The sequence below is a fragment of the Dasypus novemcinctus genome, chromosome 2 (assembly GCF_030445035.2).
Source record: "Dasypus novemcinctus isolate mDasNov1 chromosome 2, mDasNov1.1.hap2, whole genome shotgun sequence".
NCBI classification, from domain to species: Eukaryota; Metazoa; Chordata; class Mammalia; order Cingulata; family Dasypodidae; genus Dasypus; species Dasypus novemcinctus.
Window position 1 is genome coordinate 190,624,422 of NC_080674.1, and position 24,631 is coordinate 190,649,052.

The following is a 24,631-nucleotide window of genomic DNA, read 5'->3' on the forward strand; positions in this document are numbered from 1 at the left end:
ACTAGTGCCTCCTAAAAACAACAACAACAAAATGACAAGCAAACAAACGAAAAAACTGAAGAGCCAATGCAGCTCAGTGTTTGAGTGCCAGCTTCCTACATACAAGGACGTGGGTTCAAACCCTGGCCCCAGTACCTTAAACAAAGATAGTGCATGTATAAAAATGTTTTTTTCTGAAACAGAACAAATGTATGTTAATGTTCACAAGATATTAATATCAGGGTGCTATTTGGGCAAAAAATACAACCAAAGCAAACTATGGACGGTGGGGTATAGTAATACATTAATAACCTCCCATCAGTGGTTAAAAAAAAGTATACTAAATGAAAGAAACTAGACAAAAATTACTACATAATGTTTTTCTCCATCTATACAAAATGTAAATACAAATAAATTATAGAGACAAAAACAGATTAGCTGTTATGTAGGGCAGGAGGAGGATAGAAATTGAGAGTTGACTACTAAGGGGTAGAGTTTTTTTTTTGGCTTGTGTTTTTTTGTTGTTTTTTCCCCTTTTTTTGGAATAATGAAAATGCTCTAATATTAATTGAAGTGATGAATATACAACTCTGTGCTTATACCAAATGCCATTGATTATACACTTTACATGGAATGTATGGCTTATGAATGTTTCAGTAAAAATGGTTTTAAAAAAACACGATACTATTTCACACCCAGGAGGATGGCTGTAATAAAAAGAAAAAAAAAGGAAAATAACTAACACTGGCAAGGATGGAGGATGCAGCAGAAAAATTAAAACCCTATACTTGCTGATGAGAATGTAAAATGGTACAGCTGCTCTGGAAAACAATGTCTTAAGTACAGAGTTACCGTATGACCCAACAATCTACAGCTAGGTGTACATGCAGAAGAAATGAAAATATACATCCACACAAAAACTTATGCATGAACATTCATAGCATATTTTCCTAACAGCCAGAAAGGAGAAACAACCCCAACTGTCCATCAACTGATGAATGCATAAACACAATGTGGGATGTCCATACAAAGATATATTATTCAGTCATAACAAGGAATGAAGTTGTGATACATGTTACAACATGGATGAACCTTGAAAACATTATGTTAAGTAAAAGTCAGACCTAAAAGACCACGTTATGTGATTCCATTATTTGAAATATACAGAATAGGCAAACCCATGGACACAGAATTCTAGCAGGTAAGTGGTTACAGGGACTGGGAAAAAGAGTGGGGTAGCGACTGACTGCTTAATGGGTGTGGGGTAATAGGATATTCTGGAATTAAGATAATGGTGATGGATGTATGACTTACGAATATATTAAAATCCACTTAATTGTACACTTTAGAAAGGTGAATTTTATGGTATGTGTTGTATCATAAAAAAAATTCCTCCTAAGAAATTCATCAAGAAATAGCCAACTACAAAATTTTAGGCAAGTTGCCACAAAACAGTGCAAGTTTAGTTTTTAAGATACTTTCTATCCTTGGTCAGGATAATGCTTATTTTATGCTATTTTTAAATTATGTGAGCACTTAAAAATTTGTTTTTAAGTCAGCTAACCCTATTAAAGTCCAACATTTACTCTACCTGCTCCCCTCCCCCCAAAAAACTAGTTAAGGAATATAGTATTAAACAAAATTGAAGCAAATATAAGATCACTAGTCATACAAATGAACTTGCCATTTACACTAGTGCAACATAAAAAGAAAGATGAGTTTTATTATTTCCCTTTATCCATTTGCTGACATTTCTGAAAGCTATTGTATTATACTCCAAATATATCACATGTGGCCATGTACAAAAGTATGACCCCAATTTATACCCTACATATATGAGATCAGATATACTCTATTTCTCTCATACATTTCAAGCTCACTCCAGCTAAATTTTGCACTTAATATCTTCTTTAAACCAGGAGTATCATTACTCTGGTTAACTCTCTCCCCATTTTCAAGTCTTTTTTTTTTTTTTTTTTTTTTTAAAAGATTTATTTATTTATTTAATTTCCCCCCCTCCCCTGGTTGTCTGTTCTTGGTGTCTATTTGCTGCGTCTTGTTTCTTTGTCCACTTCTGTTGTCGTCAGCGGCACGGAAAGTGTGGGCGGCGCCATTCCTGGGCAGGCTGCTCTTTCTTTTCATGCTGGGCGGCTTTCCTCACGGGCGCACTCCTTGCGCGTGGGGCTTCCCCACGCGGGGGACACCCTTGCGTGGCACGGCACTCCTTGCGCGCATCAGCGCTGCGCATGGCCAGCTCCACACAGGTCAAGGAGGCCCAGGGTTTGAACCGCGGACCTCCCATATGGTAGACGGACGCCCTAACCACTGGGCCAAAGTCCGTTTCCCCCCATTTTCAAGTCTTAATCTGATCTGCCCATCTCCAAGAAGTCATCCCTTAGGTTAAATCTACTAGGTGTTCTGCTTACCCAGCAACACCTTCCAACAGACCATTTACCATACTGCATAACAATTTTATTTACATGACTGTCTTACAACTAGACTGGGAGCTCTGTGCAAGCAGGCTGAGTCCTTCTGGCTTTGTATTCCACTGCCCAAAAGAACAGAGATCTTTGAGTTTCTCTAATTAAAACATAATTTCGGCATTGTCCAGTTTATAAAATGGTGGAACAATGCAGATTAAGTATGGCCCCTTTTTAGGCAGTCTATATTTTTGTAGATTATTGAAAATATCAGATCATGATATTGTGCGTCCCATGGTAAGCACAAAGAAAATATCAACGCTTGAATGTTCAACCCATGTGAAATATAAGAAATGCTCCCTTGCACACATATACAAAGGTTCCGAAAGCTCACCAGTCATCTGGCTTGACAGCATCCGGATCTGGGATTTTTGGTCTTTCATCCCAGTCCTCAGGCTTCCGGTCCTCAGGGTCCTCAATTTCACGCGATGGATTTACAGGAGGAGTCATGTCATTCAGCAGATTTCCACTGTTCACGACAGATTGGTCAACTAATATTTCAAAACTATTATCCGGATTCAAGACTAAAAAAAATATATATTTTTTAAAGTTAATCACACATTCCCAAGCTCTTTACTACAACATAAAAGATCTTAACTTTTAACACAAGCCTGGAGGTAAGACAATGGGTGCTAGAGGCAGAATATAATCTCAGATGCCTGACTCTGCACTGTAGGGCCTATTGGGCCTTGGGCAAGTTAACACTGTTTCCTCATCTGTGACGCATAAATGCTAGTTCAGCAGGTTTCTAGGAATCGCAACAAATAATAAATTTTGAAAAGTCAAATGACCTTATTTATGGACAATAAAAATATCAAAAAACACAAAGGTACATCAACTCATGCAGTTATTGGTCTGATACAATTGGTTCCAGTCATCAGGAAAAGAAGTGTGTATATTATAACCATCCTCCAGTAGGAAAGGCCCATTTCTTCATTTTTAACAGTTGGCATCACCATCATCTCGTTACTAAAATTTCAGTCACACAAGCCTTCTCTATATCCTTGGACATTGTATTATTAAACCACGTCTTTGTGGTTGTACTTTTGGAGTCCAATGAAGAATGAAAACAACTTTACATACATAAAGACATCTTAAATGTGGTTTATAATAGCTAAAGCCCAGATCCCATACTTAAATACCCAATAGGCAACTGACTAAGTAATAGCATATCAATGCTATATTATACAATGGTATATTATACTGTTATTGTAAGTAATAATAAGGATAAGGTATATACTCTCATGAAAAAATATTCACACTCTTTTAAGTAAATACAGAAAGTAGTATAATCATTATTTATAAATGTTACATGCCTGTATAATTATACACATAAATAAAATAGCTCAGACGAATACATATCAAAATGTTCTATCAGTGGTATTTCAATTTTCAATGTCTACATTTTGCTTATTTCTATCTTCTGAATTTCTACACTGATTATGTATATATATATATTATTAAAAAGATAAAAGGGTTATTGTATTCTTTAGGAAGAGTCATGTCTGTGATCTCAAAGCAGCAAGAAAAGCTTCATTAAATTAAAAACCTATCCCCATGTCCAAATGATGTTAAATACAATTACCCAAATGTCAAAAACATCCCAATATTGTTCAACTAAAAAATAATTTGGGGGGATTAAAACTCAACCTAGAGGAGTGGATGTAGCTCAAGTGGTTGAGCACCTGCTTCCATGTATGAGGTCCTGGGTTCAATCCCTAGTACCTCCTAAAAATACTACTAATAATAATTTGGAAAAAAATTTTACATATATTTCTATTGTATATCTACTTGTTAAACATTCTTTTCAACAAGATAAACCAAGAGAGGAAATAAGGGACCAGTGATGAAGCTCTTTATGGAACAACTTATTCTTTAAATTGTTTCAAACATCAGTTCAACCTATGAAAAAGAGTAAACAATGACTCCTTTCTTATTTGCAGGCTTGGATCTTCTCCAGATGTGCAATCCTTAAATTAAATGGATAGTAAATATATAATGCTCTAAAACCCTCAAACTAATAATTTTTCTTACTTAATGTATAAAGATGTGTTTTCTTATCAGTAAAATAGGTCTTCAGATCTGCATCTGGCCTCTTAGCATGCTTTTCTTCATATATGCCGGTCTTTGGGTTTTTGTGCCGAAAGATGAAGTGTAGTTTATAGTCCTCTCCACATTTATCTGGACCAAACATAATTGTATAAGGGGTCTTGTCGTGGAATTGATCCTTCAGAGACAAAAATGGAATATTAATTAACTCAGTCAAAACATTCCAAAGCAACCTTTCAAAATCTTGTGATGTTTCTTTTTATAAAGTTTAATAAATTAGTGTTGCTATTAAAGGAAAAGCTGACTATGTTATGAGACTTACTCAGGTATCAGTGAAAAGGAAAAACCAACAATTACCAGGAAATTTTAAATGAGAAACTATGAAAGTGCTAAAAAAAAAATAAATAAATAAAAATAAAAAAATAAAAAAGTAGGGAAGCAGACGTGGCTCACTGCCTACATGGGAGGTCCCAGGTTTGGTTCCCAGTGTCTCCTAAAGAAGACAAGCAAGAGAGAGCGCGGGCTCAATGAGCTGATGCAACCAGAAGAGGCAACAAAGAATAACCACTGGGAAACACTATGAGAGACAAAACAAGTGGGAGCAGAGGTGGTTCAAGCCACTGGCAACTCCCTCCCACATGGGAGTCCTGGGTTTGGTTCCCAGTGCCTCCTAAAAAGAAAACACAAGCGGACAGCAAGCGCAAAGCAATGGGGTTGGGGGGATGGGCGGTGGGGAGCTGGGATATAAATAAATCTTTAAAAACAAAAAAAAACCAAAGTAATGCTTGCTATTACACACCGATGGTTACTGCTTCTTTCATAAAACAAAGAAATATATTTGGTAAAATGAAAATCACCCAGATCAGAAACCAGGGACACAAAAGAAACAGCTGATAGCTATGGAATTCGTATTCCTACTGCTTTTCAATTACAGCCTAGAAGTATATATCAAAGTTAACTCCTAACCCTACAAAATATTTAAACAGCAGGGTTCGAGAAGGCCTTCATTCTCACAGGTCTTAGAAGAGATTCTTTTCTTTTTCTCTAAGATTCTTAAAAGACAATTGTGTGTGTGGGGGGGTGGAGTGGAAGTGGCTCAAGCCACTAGGTGCCCACCTCCCACATGGGACATCCCCGGTTCAGTTCCTGGTGCCAATTAAAGAGAAAACAGACAAAGAATAGATACAAGTGCAAACAATGAGCAAAAACAACGAGCAAACAGACAAGGAAGCCATCTGGGGTGGGGGAGAGGGTAGACAATTGTGGGCCCCACCCCAATCAAGATGGCATAGTGAGATACCTCAGGTAGTCATCTCCCCACAGAAGGTTTGACCAACCAGCAAGAACTGGTAGAAACATCTTTTTCAATGCTCTAGAAAACAGTTAAAGAATTGCAGTACCAGGACAAGTGCCAAAACAAGAAAAAAGCTACTTAAAAGCAGAAGGGGAGCAGATGTAGCGCAAATGGGTGAGCACCTGCTTCCCATGTATTGAGGGTCCTGGGCTAGGTCCCTGATACTGCCTAAAAACAAACAAAAATCAAACAAACAAACCAATATTCATTGGCAAGCAGATGTAGTTCAGTGGCTGAGCGCCTGTTTCCCATGTACAAGGTCCTGGGTTCAATCCCCGGTACCTCTTAAAAAAAAAAAAGAAAGTAGGATCTTACATTGCCCTGGCTGGCCCCTTTCCCACCCCCCAACAACTCAGTGCAGAGCCAGTCCCCATCCCTCCTACTGCAGATATCTGGTTCTGGTTCCAGAGATAGCGAAGTAATCCTTGTGCACATATAGGGACCATACATGTCTATCCCAATGGGACCCTGGTGGTGGCCTGAAGAACTCATTGCAGAACTTGCCCCATGTGTAGAAAGCACAGAGCTAGTGAATGCTGTGGGAGAGCAGTCAAGTTGTGTTGCCTAGGGCAAGGGATTGCTGGCTCTAGACATAGAGAACAGTGCCTGGGACCAAGAGGAAATGGTTTCCTAGGGAAGAGGCGACATTCCTACCCCTGTAAACGGAGGAATTCCTAGGTCCACATGTACAATGAAACCAGAAAGGTTCAGGAAGGCACCTACTTTTTCACCTGGAACTATTCTCCAAACTCATTGTATGAATAAGCCCTGAAGGACAGCACTGGCACAGGTGGATCTGCAAAGACTGGAAAGGTATTTTCTGAAAGCTGTTTTCTTTTTTTCCTTCTTGTTTGTTGTTTTAAGTTTCTGGCATTCAAGGAAAGCTCTATCATAGCACTAGATGGATACAAGTTTAAGGAGTCTAAATTCCAGTGATAATACACTATCAAAAAGTCCAGGTTTCAGGAAGTTTCAGATTACAAAACATAAAAAAAACAGGAAGAGATTGTCCATGCAAAGGGGATAATTAAAGCATGTTTAGGAACCATCAGTGAGGAGGATCAGACTTGGGACATTCCAGACAAAGACTTTTAAAAAATGGTCCTAACTATGCTCAAAAAGCTAAGGGAAAATAGAGAAAGAACTAAAGAAAAATCAGGAAAACGACAGACGGAGACAAAGAGAAGATCAACAGACCAAGGGAAATTATAAAAAGGAACCAAACAGTGCCTATGACCACAGTAACAGAAACTTAAAATTCCCCTGAGGGGTTCAAAAGAAGATTGGAGCTGGCAGAAGAATCAGTGAACGTGAAGTTAAGACAATCGAAATCATCTAGTCTGAGGTACAGAAGAAAGAACAAAGCAAAGCAAACAGGCTGCAGAACCTGAGGGTGTCATCAAGCATACCATCATACCTGTCATAGAAATCCCAGATGGAAACAAGCAGAGAGATATTCAAAGAAATAATGGATGAAAATTTTTCCAATTTTTACACAAGAGATGAATATACACATCCAGGGTGCTAAACAAACTCCAAACAGGACAAACCCAAATGGACCCCCACCATGCCATGTTAAAATCAAACTGTCAAATGCCAAGATAAAGAGAGAATTCTAAAAGTTGCAGGAGAAAGACCCAATGTACAACATACAAGGAAGCCTCAAACAAAAAACTCAGTAAGTGCTGTTTTCTCATCAGAAACCAGGGAATCAAGAAGGCAGTGGCAAGACTACCTTTAAAGTGCTGACAGGAAAAAATTGCCAATCAGGAATTCTCTATTAGCAAAACTGTCCTTCAAGAGTGAAGGAGGAATTAAGATATACACAGATAAACAAAAGCCGAGGGACTTCATTATCACTAGACTGGCCCTGTAAGAAATGCTAAAGGGAGTTCTGCAGATTGAAAGGAAAAGAACAGTGGACAATTCACCAAGGTTAAATAAAATAAAGATCTCTCATAAAGATTATGACAAGGGTAAATATAAATGCCAGTACTACTGCATTTTTGGTATGTAACTCTACTTTGTACTTCCAATTGGATCTGTAAAGCAAATGCACAAAATATAATGATAAACCAGTGGTTTTGGACTTAATGTGTAACTGTGTCATTTGTAACAAGAATTACATAAGGGGGGGGTGGGAAGGAGGGGTATAGGAACATAGTGTATGTATACTACTTAAGTTACGCTGGTTTCAAAGCAAACAAGATTGTTATAGTTATAGATTTGGGGAATTAAATTTAAGCCCCATGGTAACCACAAAGAAAATAACAGATATGCGAACTTTTAAGAGGAAGAAAGTAGAACACAGGCTGTCAGGGGCAGAGGTCAGGGGCAATGGAGAATTAATGCAAAATAAGTGTTGGGTTTCTGTTTTGAGTGAAGGAAAGTTCTAGAAATGGCAGGTGGTGAGGGTAGTCCAATACTGTCAATGTGACTAATCCCACTGAATGGTATTCTTGGGAGGGCTTGGGATGCGGAGTTTTATGTTGTGTGTGTATATATATATATTCTTGTTCATAGGAAATATTTATGTAAGTATTATGTGTTCCAGGAGAATGATGTGTGCAACCTGCTGTCAAATGTTCAGAAAACAGATAAACAGATATTGCAAAGGGGTCAAACTGTTAAAATCGGTGGATCTAGGTGGGGAGTGGGAGGATATGTTGTGAATTTTCTGCATGCAAGCTGTATTATTTTTGCTATTGTCCTCTAAGTTTCAAATAATGCCCAAATAAAAAGTTAAAAAAAAAAAAAAGAAAGAAAGAAAACTACAGGTAGCTCTATAAAGAAACAGGAGTACCTACCAAGCTGAGTTCTGGGGTTTTGGAAAGCAGTTTCACGTAGGCACCACCACATTCTATTCCATTTTGGAAATTAACTTCATACCTAATTTCAGAGAAAAAAGCAGAAAACTGCATAGTATTTTGAAATAACAAATCTCTTAGGTTATTAGCCTTTTCCCCCATCATAGTCACATGTTTGTCACAACCTCCTTAATAAGTACTACATATTATATTCCTTTTGAATGGCTACACAATCTCAGAAAGCTAAGTAAAATGAAATAAAACCTAAATGCAGATTCCTAAAAAATACTTTTGCAAAATTCAGACATGCATTTGTTATCAGGAGGAAGAACAGGCAGTTTGTTTCAATATAATTTTTTAAGCAGGAAAAAAATCAAGGAATCCCATTTTATAGGAGTCTGAAAATCACCCAAAAATCCCTATTGTAATTTATATAATCTTGTAACTCTTATGTAGAATAATTTTACAATGTAGTATCTTCTGAGATGACCCATCCTAGAAAGTTTCTATCAAACATCCATTTCACTTACTGAACAATGAGGGGCTTGCTGTCAAACAGGAAGGGCTTGTTCAGCTTTGCAGAGATGGCATGATGCTTGGCCCGAGACATCAAGACAAGTCCTTTATCGCCTGGAAGCTTTGTTTCCTTCATTTCTTCTACCTCCCACTTTCCTATAAGATGACCCAAAAACATCTGACTTTTTAACAAGAACTTTCAAGGCCTTTTAAATGGAAACAAGCAAAACTCCACATTCTAAATCTAGCATACTGACAAAATTTTAATATGTTTCCAGTTACCTATTAGAGATGGTCTGTTTTAAACATGCATATACTTGATAACTATTAGCACATGGCTTTTAGAAAAATGGTAAAATAGTTTTGTAGTGTAAAACAAACATTAAATAGGTCTAATCCTATAAATTATAAAAACATGCAAAGATGGCAAAATCTAAAAATACACATATTTTAAACCATTAAGAGAGACACCACAGAAACAAAACATCAAACTTCAATCTTTATATATAAATCAATGGAATTCTCACCATCATATTTGGCAATTTCATCATCAGTGTCATCTTTTTTGGCTTTAGATAAAATCCACCTATAATTAAGACAAACCCCAAAGTTAAGATTCAAATGATAGTTGACCCATGAAGAGAAACGATGTAAATGCCAGTAAAAGCAGACTCTATTCTCTCAAATCCCTTTTTCTTAAAGCCTACTTAGCCACTCAACTTTCACCTTGTATGTTTGTCACACAAGCAGTAACATTACATTATACTGAACTCATGAATTGATAAGAAAAAGTCCCAAATCCATCAGATTATGTCACTTTTTTAACAATTCAAGAATCAAAGAGAAAAGAGGATGAGTTGGGAAGGGATGGAAGAAGTGCCACAAATTCCAAAAGTCTATTTTCTAAATGGATGCCAACACTGGTAATATAAAAAAGTTAAGACATTTCACTAATGCAAAGAGGAATCCATCATTCAATTTACATGATATTTCCATCTACGATTTTTTTCTCCCTAAGAAACACCTACCCTGACAGAGTTCCTCTGTCAAAGGAATCAGCAAAATACACTTCCCCTGTCGGAACCGGAGCTTTGTAAGTGACCTGTGTTAAGATATAAAAATGAATTAAGATTTGAAATTTCCAGCAACATTTCTTTCTTAGGAGGAGTTACTCTCGGTTTATTTTCAAAAACTATAAAACTTTCACACATGGTCCTTAAACTCAATCCATATAAGTTACCTTTTCACAAGACAGAACAAAGGCTGCCAAAGAGAGCAGTAAGAATTTAGCAAACTTTGTTTTCCCTTTGAAAAGGGCTGAAATTTATCTTCATACTTTGATTATCTCAAGAGGTAAAAACAGATTCGAAAAGTTCTTCAAACCTTTGGAGATGGAGGAGGAATACTGGTATCTGGTTTCGGCTTTGAGTCTTCTACCTCTTCAATGACATCATCAAGGTCATCCTCAATGTCTATCATATCATCATCGTGTCCATCATGAGCGTCAATGACAGCAGTTCCAAGTACCAGTAACACACACAGTAACCACTTCCCCTCCATGGTCTGCACATAAAAATATTTAAGTTTAATACAGTGCCTCCTATTTTTATTTCGTAAACACCACTAAACCTCTCTTTTATTTAAAATTAAGGTCTTCAAATCACAAAACTAAAAGGAACTTAGAGTGAGTACTTCATTTTATAGATGAGAAACCTGAGCCCATAGAGGTGAAGGGATTTTCCTAAAATCAGTTAGAATATTCAATTTCAAGAAAATTTCAAAATAAAACTCAAATATAAACAATTATCCCCACAGAGACTACTATATTGGCTACACAGATCTAGAGCATTCAAATAAAATTTCTAACTAATTCCCCCTGCATTTGTGAAGTGTTTTACATACAATGGACAAAAGCCCTTTCGATCCCTAATTCATACAGTATCGATTAAAACAATACAATGAAATGATAACTGGAGATAACCTGCCTCACAGTAAAGACAATATGGATATTACTGTTTTGTTCAAAAATCACCAAATGTAGACATGATTTTTAAATTATTTTAAAGATTGAGAATAAAAAATATCAAAACAAGGACCCAGCTACTTTTATCTCTTATGTTCTGAGCATTTGAATGCCTTGCATATTATGTTAGACTATCATGGGTAAGGTAGTGTATTTTATATCTTTAGATCTGTAACATAAAATATATAAAAACCAAGCCACATGCACAAAATTATTTGGAGACAAGTGGATTTTTGTTTTTGAATTTAGGAGGCTGAGTCAAGTGGTTGAGGGAAAACACCCTAGAAGATACAGGGTATCCCTTTCTCCAATCTACAAATATCACATCTCACATATTCACTTATCATATGAGCCCAACTTTCATTCTTCTATACTATTGGCCATGAAGATACTGGTACCTTGTATTACTATGGCCTCCAGTTTCTTCTTCCTTTTTTTTTTTTTAATGGTCTTACATAATCAATTTTTTAAAAATATATTTACCGCACGCCCTGTTATCTGTTCTCTGCGTCTATTTGCTGCGTCGTCTTCTTTTTTTTTTTAAAGATTTATTTATTTAATTACCCACCCTCCCCCGGTTGTCTGTTCTCTGTGTCTATTTGCTGCGTCTTGTTTCTTTGTCCCCTTCTGTTGCGGTCAGCGGCACAGGAAGTGTGTGCGGCGCCATTCCTGGGCAGGCTGCACTTTCTTTTGCACTGGGCGGCTCTCCTTACATGGGGCTCCCCTACGCGGGGGACACCCCTGCGTGGCAGGGCACTCCTTGCGCACATCAGCACTGCACATGGGCCAGCTCCACACGGGTCAAGGAGGCCCGGGGTTTGAACCGTGGACCTCCCATGTGGTAGACCAACGCCCTAACCACTGGGCCAAGTCCGCTTCCCTCTTCTTCCTCTTTGAAACCATTCTACATCTACGTGACATACCAATCACCCAAAAACTTGTTCACAAGTCCATGTTTGCAAAATCTTCAGTCCTCTAGCTAGCAATCAAGCCCTCACCCTCACCTTGCTCTACAAAGTATTCCAAGAATCTTCCACTGTACTCCAGACATTTCCCACTTCCCTCCTGCACACCAAGGCTAGTTATATATTTCCTCCTCCTTCTCCCTTAACACTCCACTAAAAACAAAAAACTAAAATACACCCAAGTATTGTTTTCCTCTCTAATTTTCTCTTTACAACATTTAGATATTGTACTCGCCTTTCTCCCCAGGGTGATAATGATTCCTTTCTCTGCTGAAATAAGCACAGAGATTATTGAAGTTAGAAACTTTAAAAAAGTTTTCACAGAATTTTTGCTGTATGGCTAATCCAACCATACCATGCAAAAGTACAATAGGCAAATTCTGCCTAACACATTCATTTCAATAAATTCTTTGTATCTAACTGCCTTGTCAAAACATGTCACTAAACCTAAAGTCTGCGAGTCCCTTGACTTAGAGCAGGGGTCAGCAAACTTTTCCTACAAGGCAGATAGTAAATATTTTAGTTTTTGTGGGCCACATACATTCTCTGTTGCTTATTCTTTCTTTTTTGTGATCCTTAAAAAATGTAAAAATGGTTATCCTTAGTCCATGGTCTGTACAAGAAGCCAGTTTGCCACATAGTTGAGATTTCCAGAAAGCTCTTTACAGTTTTTAGTGCCATTGGCAGGAAGGGAAATTAGGGAGAGATGGGGAGGAAGTATGACTAATAAGCCTTATTCTTTGCTTCTTTCCCATTTACAATGATGCGTATTAATGTAGTTTCTCAATAGACCTCCTAATGGGCCTAAGAGTACGGTTATAAAAATGATGCCAGTATCTCTATTTTTATATGTAGGTTATGGTTCAGAAAAGCAAAAATGCTTTGCCTAAGAGGTCCCAACCAACAAGCCCAAAAACAAGAACCTAGGTCTTCTACTCCCATACCTTTCTACCACACCCGATATATAAAATCTTCCGAAAGCTGAGCTTAAATTTTCAGTCTCTGGTTTACAATGGAGAGCTTTATTTTTCAAAAAAACCAGGGATGGAGAGAAGGGGAAAGGGAGGGAGAGAGACAGAGCGGGAGAGAGGAGGACAGGAGGGGGGGGGAGTGGGAGAGGGGAAGAGGGGAGAGAGAAAGTGAAGGGACTCCATAAACTTACATGGCCCTAATATACAACAGTGGCTGCAATTTTGACCAATTAAGTTTCTAGGAAAAATGTACTTTAACTAAATCTACTGTTGAATTTAAATGCCAAATTCCTTATCAAATCTGTAATCCTTTAAAGCAAGTAACTCAAACCCAAAGAACTAGACTTTCATGTATTAGGTTCTGTGGTATTTCTCTTATTTAGGCATCTTTGGACTATGTTCATTAAATGAAAGGTAAAGTTCACTGGATGCTCAAATGCTCATGGCAGTGCTAAAATAAAATCACTCATAACCTTTCCTAGGGCTGATATATTAGTTTTTAGAAGTAAATCTCAATGTCAACATTGTGCTAAGGTCTCTTGTATATGTAAGAAACACCAGTTACTGAAATTTTCTTTTATTCACTGAAAAAGCCTCTATTCTGTACTTGCAAAATAATACATAATGGCATAGTAGGGAAACGGACTTTGGCCCAGTGGTTAGGGCGTCCGACTACCATATGGGAGGTCCGCGGTTCAAACCCCGGGCCTCCTTGACCCGTGTGGAGCTGGCCATGCGCAGCGCTGATGCGCGCAAGGAGTGCCGCGCCACGCAAGGGTGTCCCCCGCGTGCGGGAGCCCCACGCGCAAGGAGTGCGCCCATGAGGAAAGCCGCCCAGCATGAAAAGAAAGAGCAGCCTGCCCAGGAATGGCGCCGCCCACACTTCCCGTGCCGCTGATGACAACAGAAGCGGACAAAGAAACAAGACGCAGCAAGTAGACACCAAGAACAGACAACCAGGGGAGGGGGGGAAATTAAATAAATAAATAAATCTTTAAAAAAAAAAAAAATACATAATGGCATAGCAATACTACTTTGTTTGATTTACAACACAATAGGAATCTTTAAATACGTTGATTCAATACTTCTGGTTAAATAAACTCCAAAGTTATCTTTCTCACAGAAACAATGCTATAAATGGTGATTGGAGTTCCAGAGATAGGCTACAAACGCAAATTAGCCTGAGAAACATAGCTAAAATATCATGATTATAATGGTTAAACAAAATGTGGTAAAGGCTAGTAATTAAGTAAAACACAAAACCTTTGGTTTAATTACTATTAGGTACTGATGTCAGAATGTTACTCAAGGAAAGGTCTAGCAGGCTAACAATTTTTTTTTCCTTAATAATTTAAGTTAGTTGATATAATGTCTTTAAGTTTTCAAGTATAATTCTATAGGGCAGGGAGTCCCAAACTTGAGCATGCAGCAGAATCACCAGCAGGGCTAGCTGGTTAAAGAGGCTGCTGGGCTCAGTCCCCAAAGTTTCTGACTTAATAGGGCATAGGAATTTACATTTCTAACAAGTTCCTAGGTAAGGCTAATACTGCTAGCCCAGAAACCACACTTTGAGAAGGGTGGTTACTAAAGGGAGATAAATAAGCTACTTGTGCTTCGTGTTCCAGTTTATAAATCATTTTTGCACACTATTTCATGTAAGCCTCATTTTACATACCTGGAACTAAAATATAATTATTTTAAAGAACCTATGCATTATCACAACTAATAAGTAAGAATAACAGAATCTAAATCCCATCTTTCTACTAAACTAGACAAAAATGTAACTAAGTACTGAGGAAGTGTGACAGAAGTTAAAAGGGAAGATTGGTCAGGAAAGAGCACTAATAGGAGTGATCCAGAATAGACGGATTTCAAGTAGGGTTTAACGGGAGGGAGGGAGGAACTGTGGAAAGGATACTCCAGGTTGGTGAGCTAATGAGCCCAGGTGAAGGAAGTATCCAGGTAGAAGAGGCAGAATGGCCCCCAACGAAAAAAGAATACAGCTTTTCAGGTAGCAGAAGACTGCCTGTCCTGCCAAGAATACTGGAAGGCTCCAGCAAACTTCTGGGACTGCATCTCACTCCCGCCACCCTTTCCCCTAGATTCCAAGTTGCATAACCTGGTTTTCCAGGTAAGAGAGGTGTATGGACACTTATCTGTTAGGCTCAAACTATCCAGAGGATTGTTAAAACTGTGGGGATTATAGATGGCCAAACTATAAGTCGATTCTTATAGCTATACACTTAGGAGCCTTATTTACTGCTAGCTTTATGAATACTGTTGTTTTTTTTAAAGATTTATTTATTTTATTTCTCTCCCCTCCCCGCCCCAGTTGTCTGCTCTCTATTTGCTGCACATTCTTTGTCTGATTCTGTTGTTGTCAGCAGCACAGGAATCTGTGTTTGTTTCTGTTGCATCATCTTGTGTCAGCTCTCCCTGTGGGCGGCGCCACTCCTGGGCAGGCTGCACTTTCTTTCGTACTGGGCGGCTCTCCTTACGGGGCGTACTCCTTGCGCGTGGGGCTCCCCCACACAGGGACACCCCTGCGTTGGCAGGGCACGCCTTGTGCACATCAGCACTGCGCATGGGCCAGCGCCACACGGGTCAAGGAGGCCCAGGGTTTGAACCGCCGACCTCCCATGTGGTAGGCGGATGCCCTAACCACTGGGCCAAGTCCGCTTCCCTATGAATACTGTTTTAACCACTGTCATTTGCCAGTGACTCCTGAGATCCTGCAACTCCCAAGAGCCACTATTAAGCAAACATAAATTTAATTTAAAGTTTTCTTAGAGACCTACCCATATTTGCAAACAATTCTCAACAATATATTTTTTAAGCTGGTCTTAATTCTCTGCTTCATTAATTGGAAGCAACGGAGAAAATAAAAGAGTTTTACAGTGGAGAAAGCTGGCAAACACTACCTCAGTCAGGTGATCAAAGTCGACATTAACATTAAGAAGTCATGGTGACAGCATGTACCCTTGATGTGATGAAAATGATACTTTAACATGATCCCCCTCTCTGAAACCCATATCCCTAGCCTAATCATGAGAAAACCATCAGATGAATCCCAATAGAGACATTCTATAAAATATGGTCAGTACTTCTCAAAGTATCAGGCTCATCAAAAACAAGGAAAGTCTGAAAAGTTGCCACAGCCAGCAAGAGCCTAAGGATGAAATGAACTGTGGTATCCTGAAACGGAAAAAGAACATAGGTAAAAACCAAGGAAATCTAAACTAAGTATGGACTTTAGCTAATAATAATGTATCGATATTGGCTCGTTGATCATAAAGAATATATCCTACTAATGTAAAACGTTAATAGGGGAAACAAGGTGTGAGGTGTCTGGAACTCTGTACTATATTGCCAAACTTTGTGTAAATCTAAAACTATTCTAAAAATTAATTTTTTTTTTTTAAAAGCACATTGTATTATTGTGCCTCAGCTGATCCCCAGTCGCAACCCCATCCCAAAATTACCTTGGAGCTTCAATAGTCTACAGAAATCTCACCTAATTCCTTTTTGAGAAAAAAGCGAGGTCCAGAGATTGACTTGCCAAGAATCAGACAGCTACAGGCAGTATAAGGACCTAAAGTCAAGACTCCTGACTGCCAGCAACTGCACCGTACTTGGGAATTCTATACTGCTTTGTATCTAAAAGATACGTGACTTTTCAGATACTTTATGTTTAAGGAGATTTCAAGAAGTTTTTCCCCTTTTAAGTTATTTGTCTTTATATTCTCAGAATCATAAATAGACAGCATACTTTGCTGTCACCCAGTTTCTAAGACTGTCAATAGAAAATATGCGACAATTTGCTCAAGAACAAGGCACAAATTCTTTAAAAAAAAAAAACAACTGCAAACCCATCACCACCACTACCAAAGCCACAGAGCAAGTGGTTCCTAGAATTGGAATGGTCAAAAAGAAAACTGAATAAAGAAATGATCTTTAAATAAAAAATTTGCTGCATTAAAGGAACATTTACCACCTTTCTTAAAATTCTCTGCCTCATAGTTTGTACCCACTACAATATATTAGTTCCTCTAGGACAAGCCTTCCCAAACTCCTGAATGCCATTAAAGTACAATTTCCCTCACACTTTCAACTTTCAGCCTGAAAGCCATCACTTTCTTGGAGCACTTCATTTTCTGGTTTTCTCTTAGGCACCGTTTTCCTCACAAACACACTCACAATTTTTATCATTCCAAGACTGTTACCTTCAACTCTATGGCAAAGCCCCTTTGACCTGGGATGCAAATGCTCGGTGGCTGGACATATTAACTCAAAACCAGGCTACTCCATACTATACAACTATCTCATAGTACGCCAACCTAAAATTTCTGTCTTGGCCTGGGCCTTCGGAGAGCCAGCAATTAAAAATTAAAACCACAGACATGAAATATTTTAACATCTATGAATCTTCAGGAAGGCACAAGTTTCCTCCAAAATGCTCTCCATTATATGCAAATGTGAGTTTGGGTGGGCATTGTCTCAGGGTAGCTCTTAAGGTAAGCAGACTAAATCAATAAAACCAATGGGGGGGGCATACTATATGGTCCACTTTCTGATGATCTAGGAGTGATATAAGATGAAACCTAAAATATCTAGGTTGTAGACAGATGAAAAGACTGCACGTTCTTCAAATATTTATCTTAGTCTGTCAAGTGAGCTTTTGATAAGAAGTCCAAGACTCTGCTTTCTGGAAATCAGAAACTCAGACTGCAGGAATTCTGTGTTACAAAGGGTTTGAAGAACAAAGTGTGGTGCCTGAGAACCCCGCACATGGCAGATACTAAATGTGCTGAAAACATTCAATTCCAAGGACAACCAGGTACCAAAGATCTGGGAGGGGGAGGAAGTGACCCAATGTAAGGTGTCTGTAACGTTTAGAAACACACTTTTACAAAAATAGATTGAATGTTACATGATGGCTTTGTGTGTCAATGCTAGATTAGTGCTACAAATCATGCCTTCTGGATTTCTTGGTAATTCAAGCAAACTGAAATAGTATAATCTATCTTTTTTAAAAAGGAGGTTCCAGGGATTGAACCTGAGGCCTCATACGTGGGAAGGAGCACAACCACTGAGCTAAATATGCTTCCCAATGAGAGTTTTTTCCCCCCATTTGTTTGTTTTGTTTTTAGGAGGTACCAGGGATCAAACCCAGGACCTCACACATGGAAAGCAGGTGTTCAACATCCAGTCCCCAAAATGTAGCCTACATTTTTTTTAAAGGAGGTACTGGATATTGAACCTAGGGCCTCATACGTGAAAAGCAGGCACTCAACCACTGAGCTACACCCATTCCCTTCTAGTTTTAATCTAATCTGCAAAAAAGCACAGAAGTTTGTTAGCACTATGTCATACTTTCCTTGTACAAAAACAATGCCAAAAAAAGTAAAAATTTCAAAAATTACTGATATAAAACTGCAAAGTACTACACACACACACACACGCATATAAAAACTGGTGATACCTATTGGGGTGAAGAAAAAGTTTTGGCAGTGGGAAGAGGATGTGACTCAAGCATTGGAACCTGCCTACCACACGGGAGGTCCCAGGTTCAGTTCCCTGTGCCTCCTAAAGACAAGATGGCAAGCTGATGCAATGAGCTGACACAATGAGCTGACACAATGAGAGACCCAACAAGCAGAAGTGGAGGTGGCACAAGCCATTGGATGCCTCTCTCCAATAATGGAGGGCCTGCATTTGGTTCCCAGTGCCTCTTAAAAGACAACAACACACAATGAAAATACAGCAAGTGCAAACAACGAGGAGGGTAGGGAGAAATAAATTTGTAAAAATAAATAAATCTTTAAAAAAAAGCTTTGATAGTGGATAGTGATGATGGTTGCACAAGATTCAGTAAGAATGCCATTGAACGATACACTAAAATATGGTGAAAATGGCAAATACTGTTATATAGGCTACCACAAATCCACTGAACTGTACTCTGAATGGGTGAAATGTATGTTATGTAAATTATATCTCAATAAAGCTGTTACTAAAAAACAAAACTGGCAATATTGCATGAAATCCATATATTGTACCAATATCAATTTCCTGGTTTTGATATTGGAAGGTTCCAATGGAGGAAGCTAGGGGATGGGTACAAGGGACCACCCTGTACTATTTTTACAATTTCCATTGAATCTATAATTATTTCAAAATGAAAAGGTTTTAAAAAATGTATTACTGGATCAGTGAAGATGCTTATTTAAATTTGATCAAAGTCTAGAAACCAGCTTTAAATTGATCTGGTGCTCTGAAGCATAAAACTATCAGAGTCAGAAATATGAGCTGCGTCCACTATTCACAGATATATTTAAATGTTTTGTTACTGAAACACAATCACAGTGAATACAATTAAAGTAAATAAATTTCATTTCTCATACTAGACAAAAGGATAGAACATACCTGCCCACTCCTGCAATGTATTCCGATGAAGCTGCATGCTTTTACATACCAAGAAAAACTGACTTCCCCCCAATCATATTATTTGATTTCCTCAATTCTTCCTTGCAATAGTGTATATTCAATTTCAGCATTTTTATATGGAAACTTCTATGATTACCTGTGATTCTTTTTCTTAACCTTCTGCTCAGTTACCAAACATTATTTCTTTTTATTAAAGTTATTTTACTGTACACACTTTATACAAGAGATTTCAACCAAACATAAAACATTCTATTTTTAATAGGAGACAGACTCTGCCTCCAATTTCAGCAAATCTAAAAAACTAGAGCAACTTTGGAATGGGCAGACAACTAAAGAAATGCCACATCTCAAGGCAAACTTTATCCTCAATCAGGTTTCATTCAGAAAAAGATCTTTTGAAAACAAACAGAGGCTCAAATTATTTTCAGGCCTATTAAATTTTTCTATTTTATCGTTTCAACAAAGTCCAGTTTTCCCCCAAGGAATTATGTTTGTATTTTAATCAAGTTGAGGAAGTTCCCTTCCTCATTTGTTGACATTTGTTTTTGTTAGTATTGAATTTTGTCAAATAAATTTTCTGCATCTACTGAGGTGATCACATGACTTTTGTCTATGATATTCGTCATGTTGAACCAACCTTGCATTCTGCGAAAAACCTCACGTGGTCAGTATATGCTTTTTATATGTTGCTGGATTCAGTTTGCCAGCATTCTACCTATGGTTTGCACATCTACTGCTCTTCAGTTTCTTTCTTGTTATTGTGACACCTTTGTCTGGTTTTGCTATCAGGGTTATTCTGACCTAACAGAATGAGTTGGGAAGCATTCCCTCCTCTATTTTTGGAAGGGTATGTGAAAGATTGGTGCTACTTCTTCTCTAAATCCTTGATAGAATTCACAAGTGGAGCAATCTGGTCCTGAGCTTTTTTGATGGGACTTCTGCCTCTTAAAAAAAAAAGTGAGGAAATAAGAGTAGTTTTTTCCTATGACATTTTCAATTCTAATTCCTTTAACCCATGAGAGGTTAAAAAGAGGAAGAAACGATCCAGGCTAATGTTCCTGGTTGTTAACCTGTCCAAGCTCATATAGTAGTGTGTCTGTGCAGGGACTCAGAAGTTTCAATCGCTACTGAGGCATTTAATAACTTGTGTGTTTGGGTGAATTACTAACCTCTGGGCCTGGGTTCCTTCACCTATAAAATGAGAGTAATACGTACCACATAAGGCTGTTGAATAGACAAAATGCCCTATGACATGCTTACAACAGTGTCTGGCTTACTGTATGGACTCAATATTTGGTGGGATTTTTACTATTACTAGATATTGCCTAATAATGTCTTGACCTACTAAGTTTCAAAACTCCTGAGTTTTAAGACAAATAAACTCTAAGTCTTAGATTGGAACAGAACCACTTTTCATTGCAGACACAGATTAAGCATTTTGCTGTTTATTCTACCTTGGGACTGTACCTTCATGTGTATCTAGTCAAAAACTTAAAAATCTAAAGGAAATAAAAAGGTACATAAAATACAAAGTGTTCTTTATTGTAAATGCCTATCTGTTTAAAAATAGATTTTCCACACTGCCTTGTTTACCTTTCTGGATTTTTTCATTGACAGGAACATTAGAAATGATTTTTCCATATCACTTTCTTTTTTCCTATCAAATAAGTAGGTTTAAGATGTGAATACTCGAAGTATACTGCTGAAGATTCTCTCAATTCTTTAAAAAACAGAATGCCCCCAACTAATTTTCACAGCTCAAATTTAAAAGTACACCTGTTGCAGTAACAAGGCATTCAACCAGCACTTTTTTGACCAAAGTTCTACAGTAAACTATATAGGATACAACTATGCTTGGGCACATTTATTATTTTCTGGGGGATATTACGTGCTGCCAATTCTTTATACTGTCCAAAGTAGTTTCATGTTCACCATCTTTGCCTATCCCAATACACTCTTAAAGGTGTCTGATGAGTCATCTCATTCCCATTTCATGGATGTGCAAACCAAGGCAGTACATAAACTAGTTACTGTTCTGGGCTTGATTTCAAGTCTCTTGAGCCTGCATTTATGCTTAACCAACCGTCATCTAATCTCCTTAAAGATAACTTGCAGGGCAAAGTGAACGCTAACTGAAAGTATACTACAGTGTGATTGCCAACACTGCTGCAATGACTCCTGTCTAAACGTTTACCCCTGTGGTCCTGGAAGATAATGTGATAGCTGAACTGCCCAGTTAAGATAGTTAAGGGGGGTGGAAGTGGAATAGGACGTAAAGGACACTGACACCCATTTTCAGATAGTTAGAAGATGTTTGTTGTGTGACATTCACTCCAATACTTACACTTCACTCCTGCAGTCTCATAATCCAGTTACCTGGCTTGTTTTCTTATGCACCCTGGCTGATGCAAAGAAGTCCCATACAGTTCTTTACCTCTGCTCCAAGTAGAACTATAGCAATTACACAAGATGCAGTTGATTCTAGTCAGGACCCTCAAGCATGGTTAGAGGAAGACTGATATAGCATGATTTTAAAGAGGATTATAAAGCTTCCCCTTAATACAAACAAAAAAATTCTAAAAACCTAAGAAATCTTCCATTTCTTAAGTGAGCGGTAAAAAGACTTTGGTGTGGTTCACCTTTGTCTTCCCAAGCTTTTAATATTCAGCTCAGTTAAACTTCCCCCAACCAGCACTCACTTGTGTCATGCCCAGCAATTAATTCACAAGGTCCTGTTTCTTTCCCCAGGCCATCAAGGTTTCTTCAAGTCCTGGGACCCACCCAGAGACTACGATGTTAGTGCAGCAACGCAACATCATCAAGATTATAATAATTTATTGCAATATTTACTGAGCACTTACTGGCTATCAGGCTTCCCTGTTCCATTCTATATACATCCTAACGTACTCACAACTCCCACCAGATATTATCATATCCATTATTTGATAAGAACTAGAGCACAAAGGTTAAGTAAATTGCCCAAGAGCACAAGAGCTAGCAAAAGGTCCAAGAAGGATTTGAACCAGGACTTTTAAGCTTAAACACTACATCAAAACTGCCTAGTCCTCGATTCTAATCCCAAAATGATTATTAAACTAATCGGATGACCTGGGGCCAGTCATTTCACAGCTAAGCGCCTACAGTTTTCCTCCATTGTAAGACAATGCCCTCCTTGGGCTTTCGGGTCCCTTTTCCCTGTCTTGTGAATTTCCGCCCTGATTACTTCCCACCCCCAACTAGGTGCTGTCAATGTTAAGACTAAAGTTTTTTAACCACTGAGTGTTCCAGTACATTCTCCTGACTCTCCAGGATGCTAGGATCCAGTCCTCACTGTGGAGTTCAGGTCGGCTTTTCGAATATTCTGAAGCTGTGGCGTTAATCCTAAATATTCTCTCTCAGTCCGATATCACCTTTCCTCACTATTAGGGGTATCGACTGGGCCCGATCCCACTCCAGATCTTTACCCAATCGGCACGACCCACCTCGCGGTTTACCAGGCGGCCAAGCGTTTTTTTAGGCCTAAAAAAGCCCTAGAAGCAAAGCCATAGGAACAAGTTAGCTTTCCCAGAGGTCAAAGGAGGCTCCAGGGCACCTGCCACGCCTCCCGACTCTGGCGGCGCGGGCTGGGCCTGTCTCCCCAGCTGCAGAGGCCCAGGTTCGGGACTCGCCCCTCATGGCCGACGCGTCCGCCGGGGACCGGGCCCTGGAATCCCAGCCCGACCCCCTCGGCCCCCAGCCACGCCCGGCCCCTCGGCCGCGACGCCGCGCTCCCCGCCCCCCACGGGGTCCTCGCAGGCCAAGGCGCGCACAGGCCTCGCGTCTCACCTCGAGCCTCCCGGTGACCGCCGGCGGCACCAGCGCCTAGTCCCGCCCGCACGCACGCCTGACCCCTCGCTGCAGCGGAGACCGCGGCGAAGGTGGCCCGACCGTCACGTGCCGCAGAACCAAGAGGCCCGGGCGACCGCTGCCGCCGCCGCGCGAGCGAGCCCCACTGCACGAAGCCCGGCCCCGCGTCCGCCCCTCGCTCCTGAGTGGCTGCGGCGGGAGCCAAATCCCGCCCCCAAAAGCAAGCTTCGGGACCCGGTTGGTCACTGTGGCCATCGTTCTCTGCACCTTCCCATACGCCCCCTAGGGCTATTCTTCGTGGAGCGTGGCGATTGGCTGGAAGTGAGGCAGGAAGTGGCTACTGGTTGGGCGAGAGTGGAGGGGGCGGGACCAGGAGCGGCGGGCGCGCGCTCCTTGGGGCGGGGTAGTCCCGCTCAGCGTTCCCGGGTCCTGGTTGCCCTGGTGCCTTAGTGGGCGCGCTGCCTGGTGTCTTATTCGTCACCGCTGCGGCGCCTGTCTTTCAGGAGTCGGGAAGGGCTGTGGGAAAATGGTAGCCCCCCGAGGACGGGGGTCCTTCCGGCTATTAGAAAGGGCCAGGCCGCCCGCAGCGAGTTAGGGACCCCACCCGGGCGCAGCGGGAACCCGGCAAGGGCGGCCTTGGGCCTTGCATCGAGTCCGCTGCACCGCGCTTTCTAAACCAGGCCCCACAGTTCCTGCTGAGTCATCGCTCAGGGTCCTGGAACCCGCGGCTGTCTCGTTGCCTAACGTAAAATGCAGTTCAGAATAATATAAACCTTCAGTTTGTGATGCTGCCTGCAAGCGAGGTTAGACAACAGCACAGAGATATACGGACGCTTGAGAGAAGCATGGTGCAGTGGAAACGTTTAAACATACACCACAATTTTTGTAACCCACTTTTAGCACATCTTCAGTTTTCAATAAGCCCAGAGCCACAGAGCATGTTAGAGGCCTAGGATCCTGGTCTCTAGAGACAGATCCTGGTCTCTGTCTTTCATTTGTTTGGCTAATCCAAAGGCTTGAGTCCCAGGATGGAAAAAACTAGAACCAGGAGGTAAAAGCCAGTTTTATTCCTACCACCTGGAAGGGGAATTGAGTTCAGGGTTTGGTATTTGCGTGAGTTTAGTTTCTTGGTCTCTCAGCCCCCAAAAATTTGCATAAGAGAATTTTGCTTTTTACTTTCTATTTTCCTGAGGAAGT

At 39.8% G+C, this 24,631-nt stretch overlaps 1 protein-coding gene across 2 annotated transcripts in view; it reads right to left on the minus strand.

Annotated features, from left to right (window-relative positions):
* Positions 1-23,624, minus strand: part of CANX (calnexin) — a 33,663-nt gene extending 10,039 nt beyond the window's left edge. Inside the window, exons 1-9 of one of the 2 annotated variants that reach the window (XM_058283320.2) lie at positions 23,414-23,587; positions 12,409-12,443; positions 10,569-10,748; positions 10,214-10,287; positions 9,713-9,771; positions 9,200-9,341; positions 8,670-8,751; positions 4,494-4,686; positions 2,794-2,983 (exon numbers count right to left, since the gene is read on the minus strand). In XM_058283320.2, coding sequence (XP_058139303.1) covers positions 2,794-2,983; positions 4,494-4,686; positions 8,670-8,751; positions 9,200-9,341; positions 9,713-9,771; positions 10,214-10,287; positions 10,569-10,745 — 917 coding nt within the window. In that variant the 5' untranslated portion in view covers positions 10,746-10,748; positions 12,409-12,443; positions 23,414-23,587. Of the gene's footprint in view, positions 1-2,793; positions 2,984-4,493; positions 4,687-8,669; positions 8,752-9,199; positions 9,342-9,712; positions 9,772-10,213; positions 10,288-10,568; positions 10,749-12,408; positions 12,444-23,413 lie in introns of both variants that reach the window. The other variant, XM_004467013.5, reaches the window with a different exon arrangement.
* Between the last annotated feature and the right edge of the window lie 1,007 nt (positions 23,625-24,631).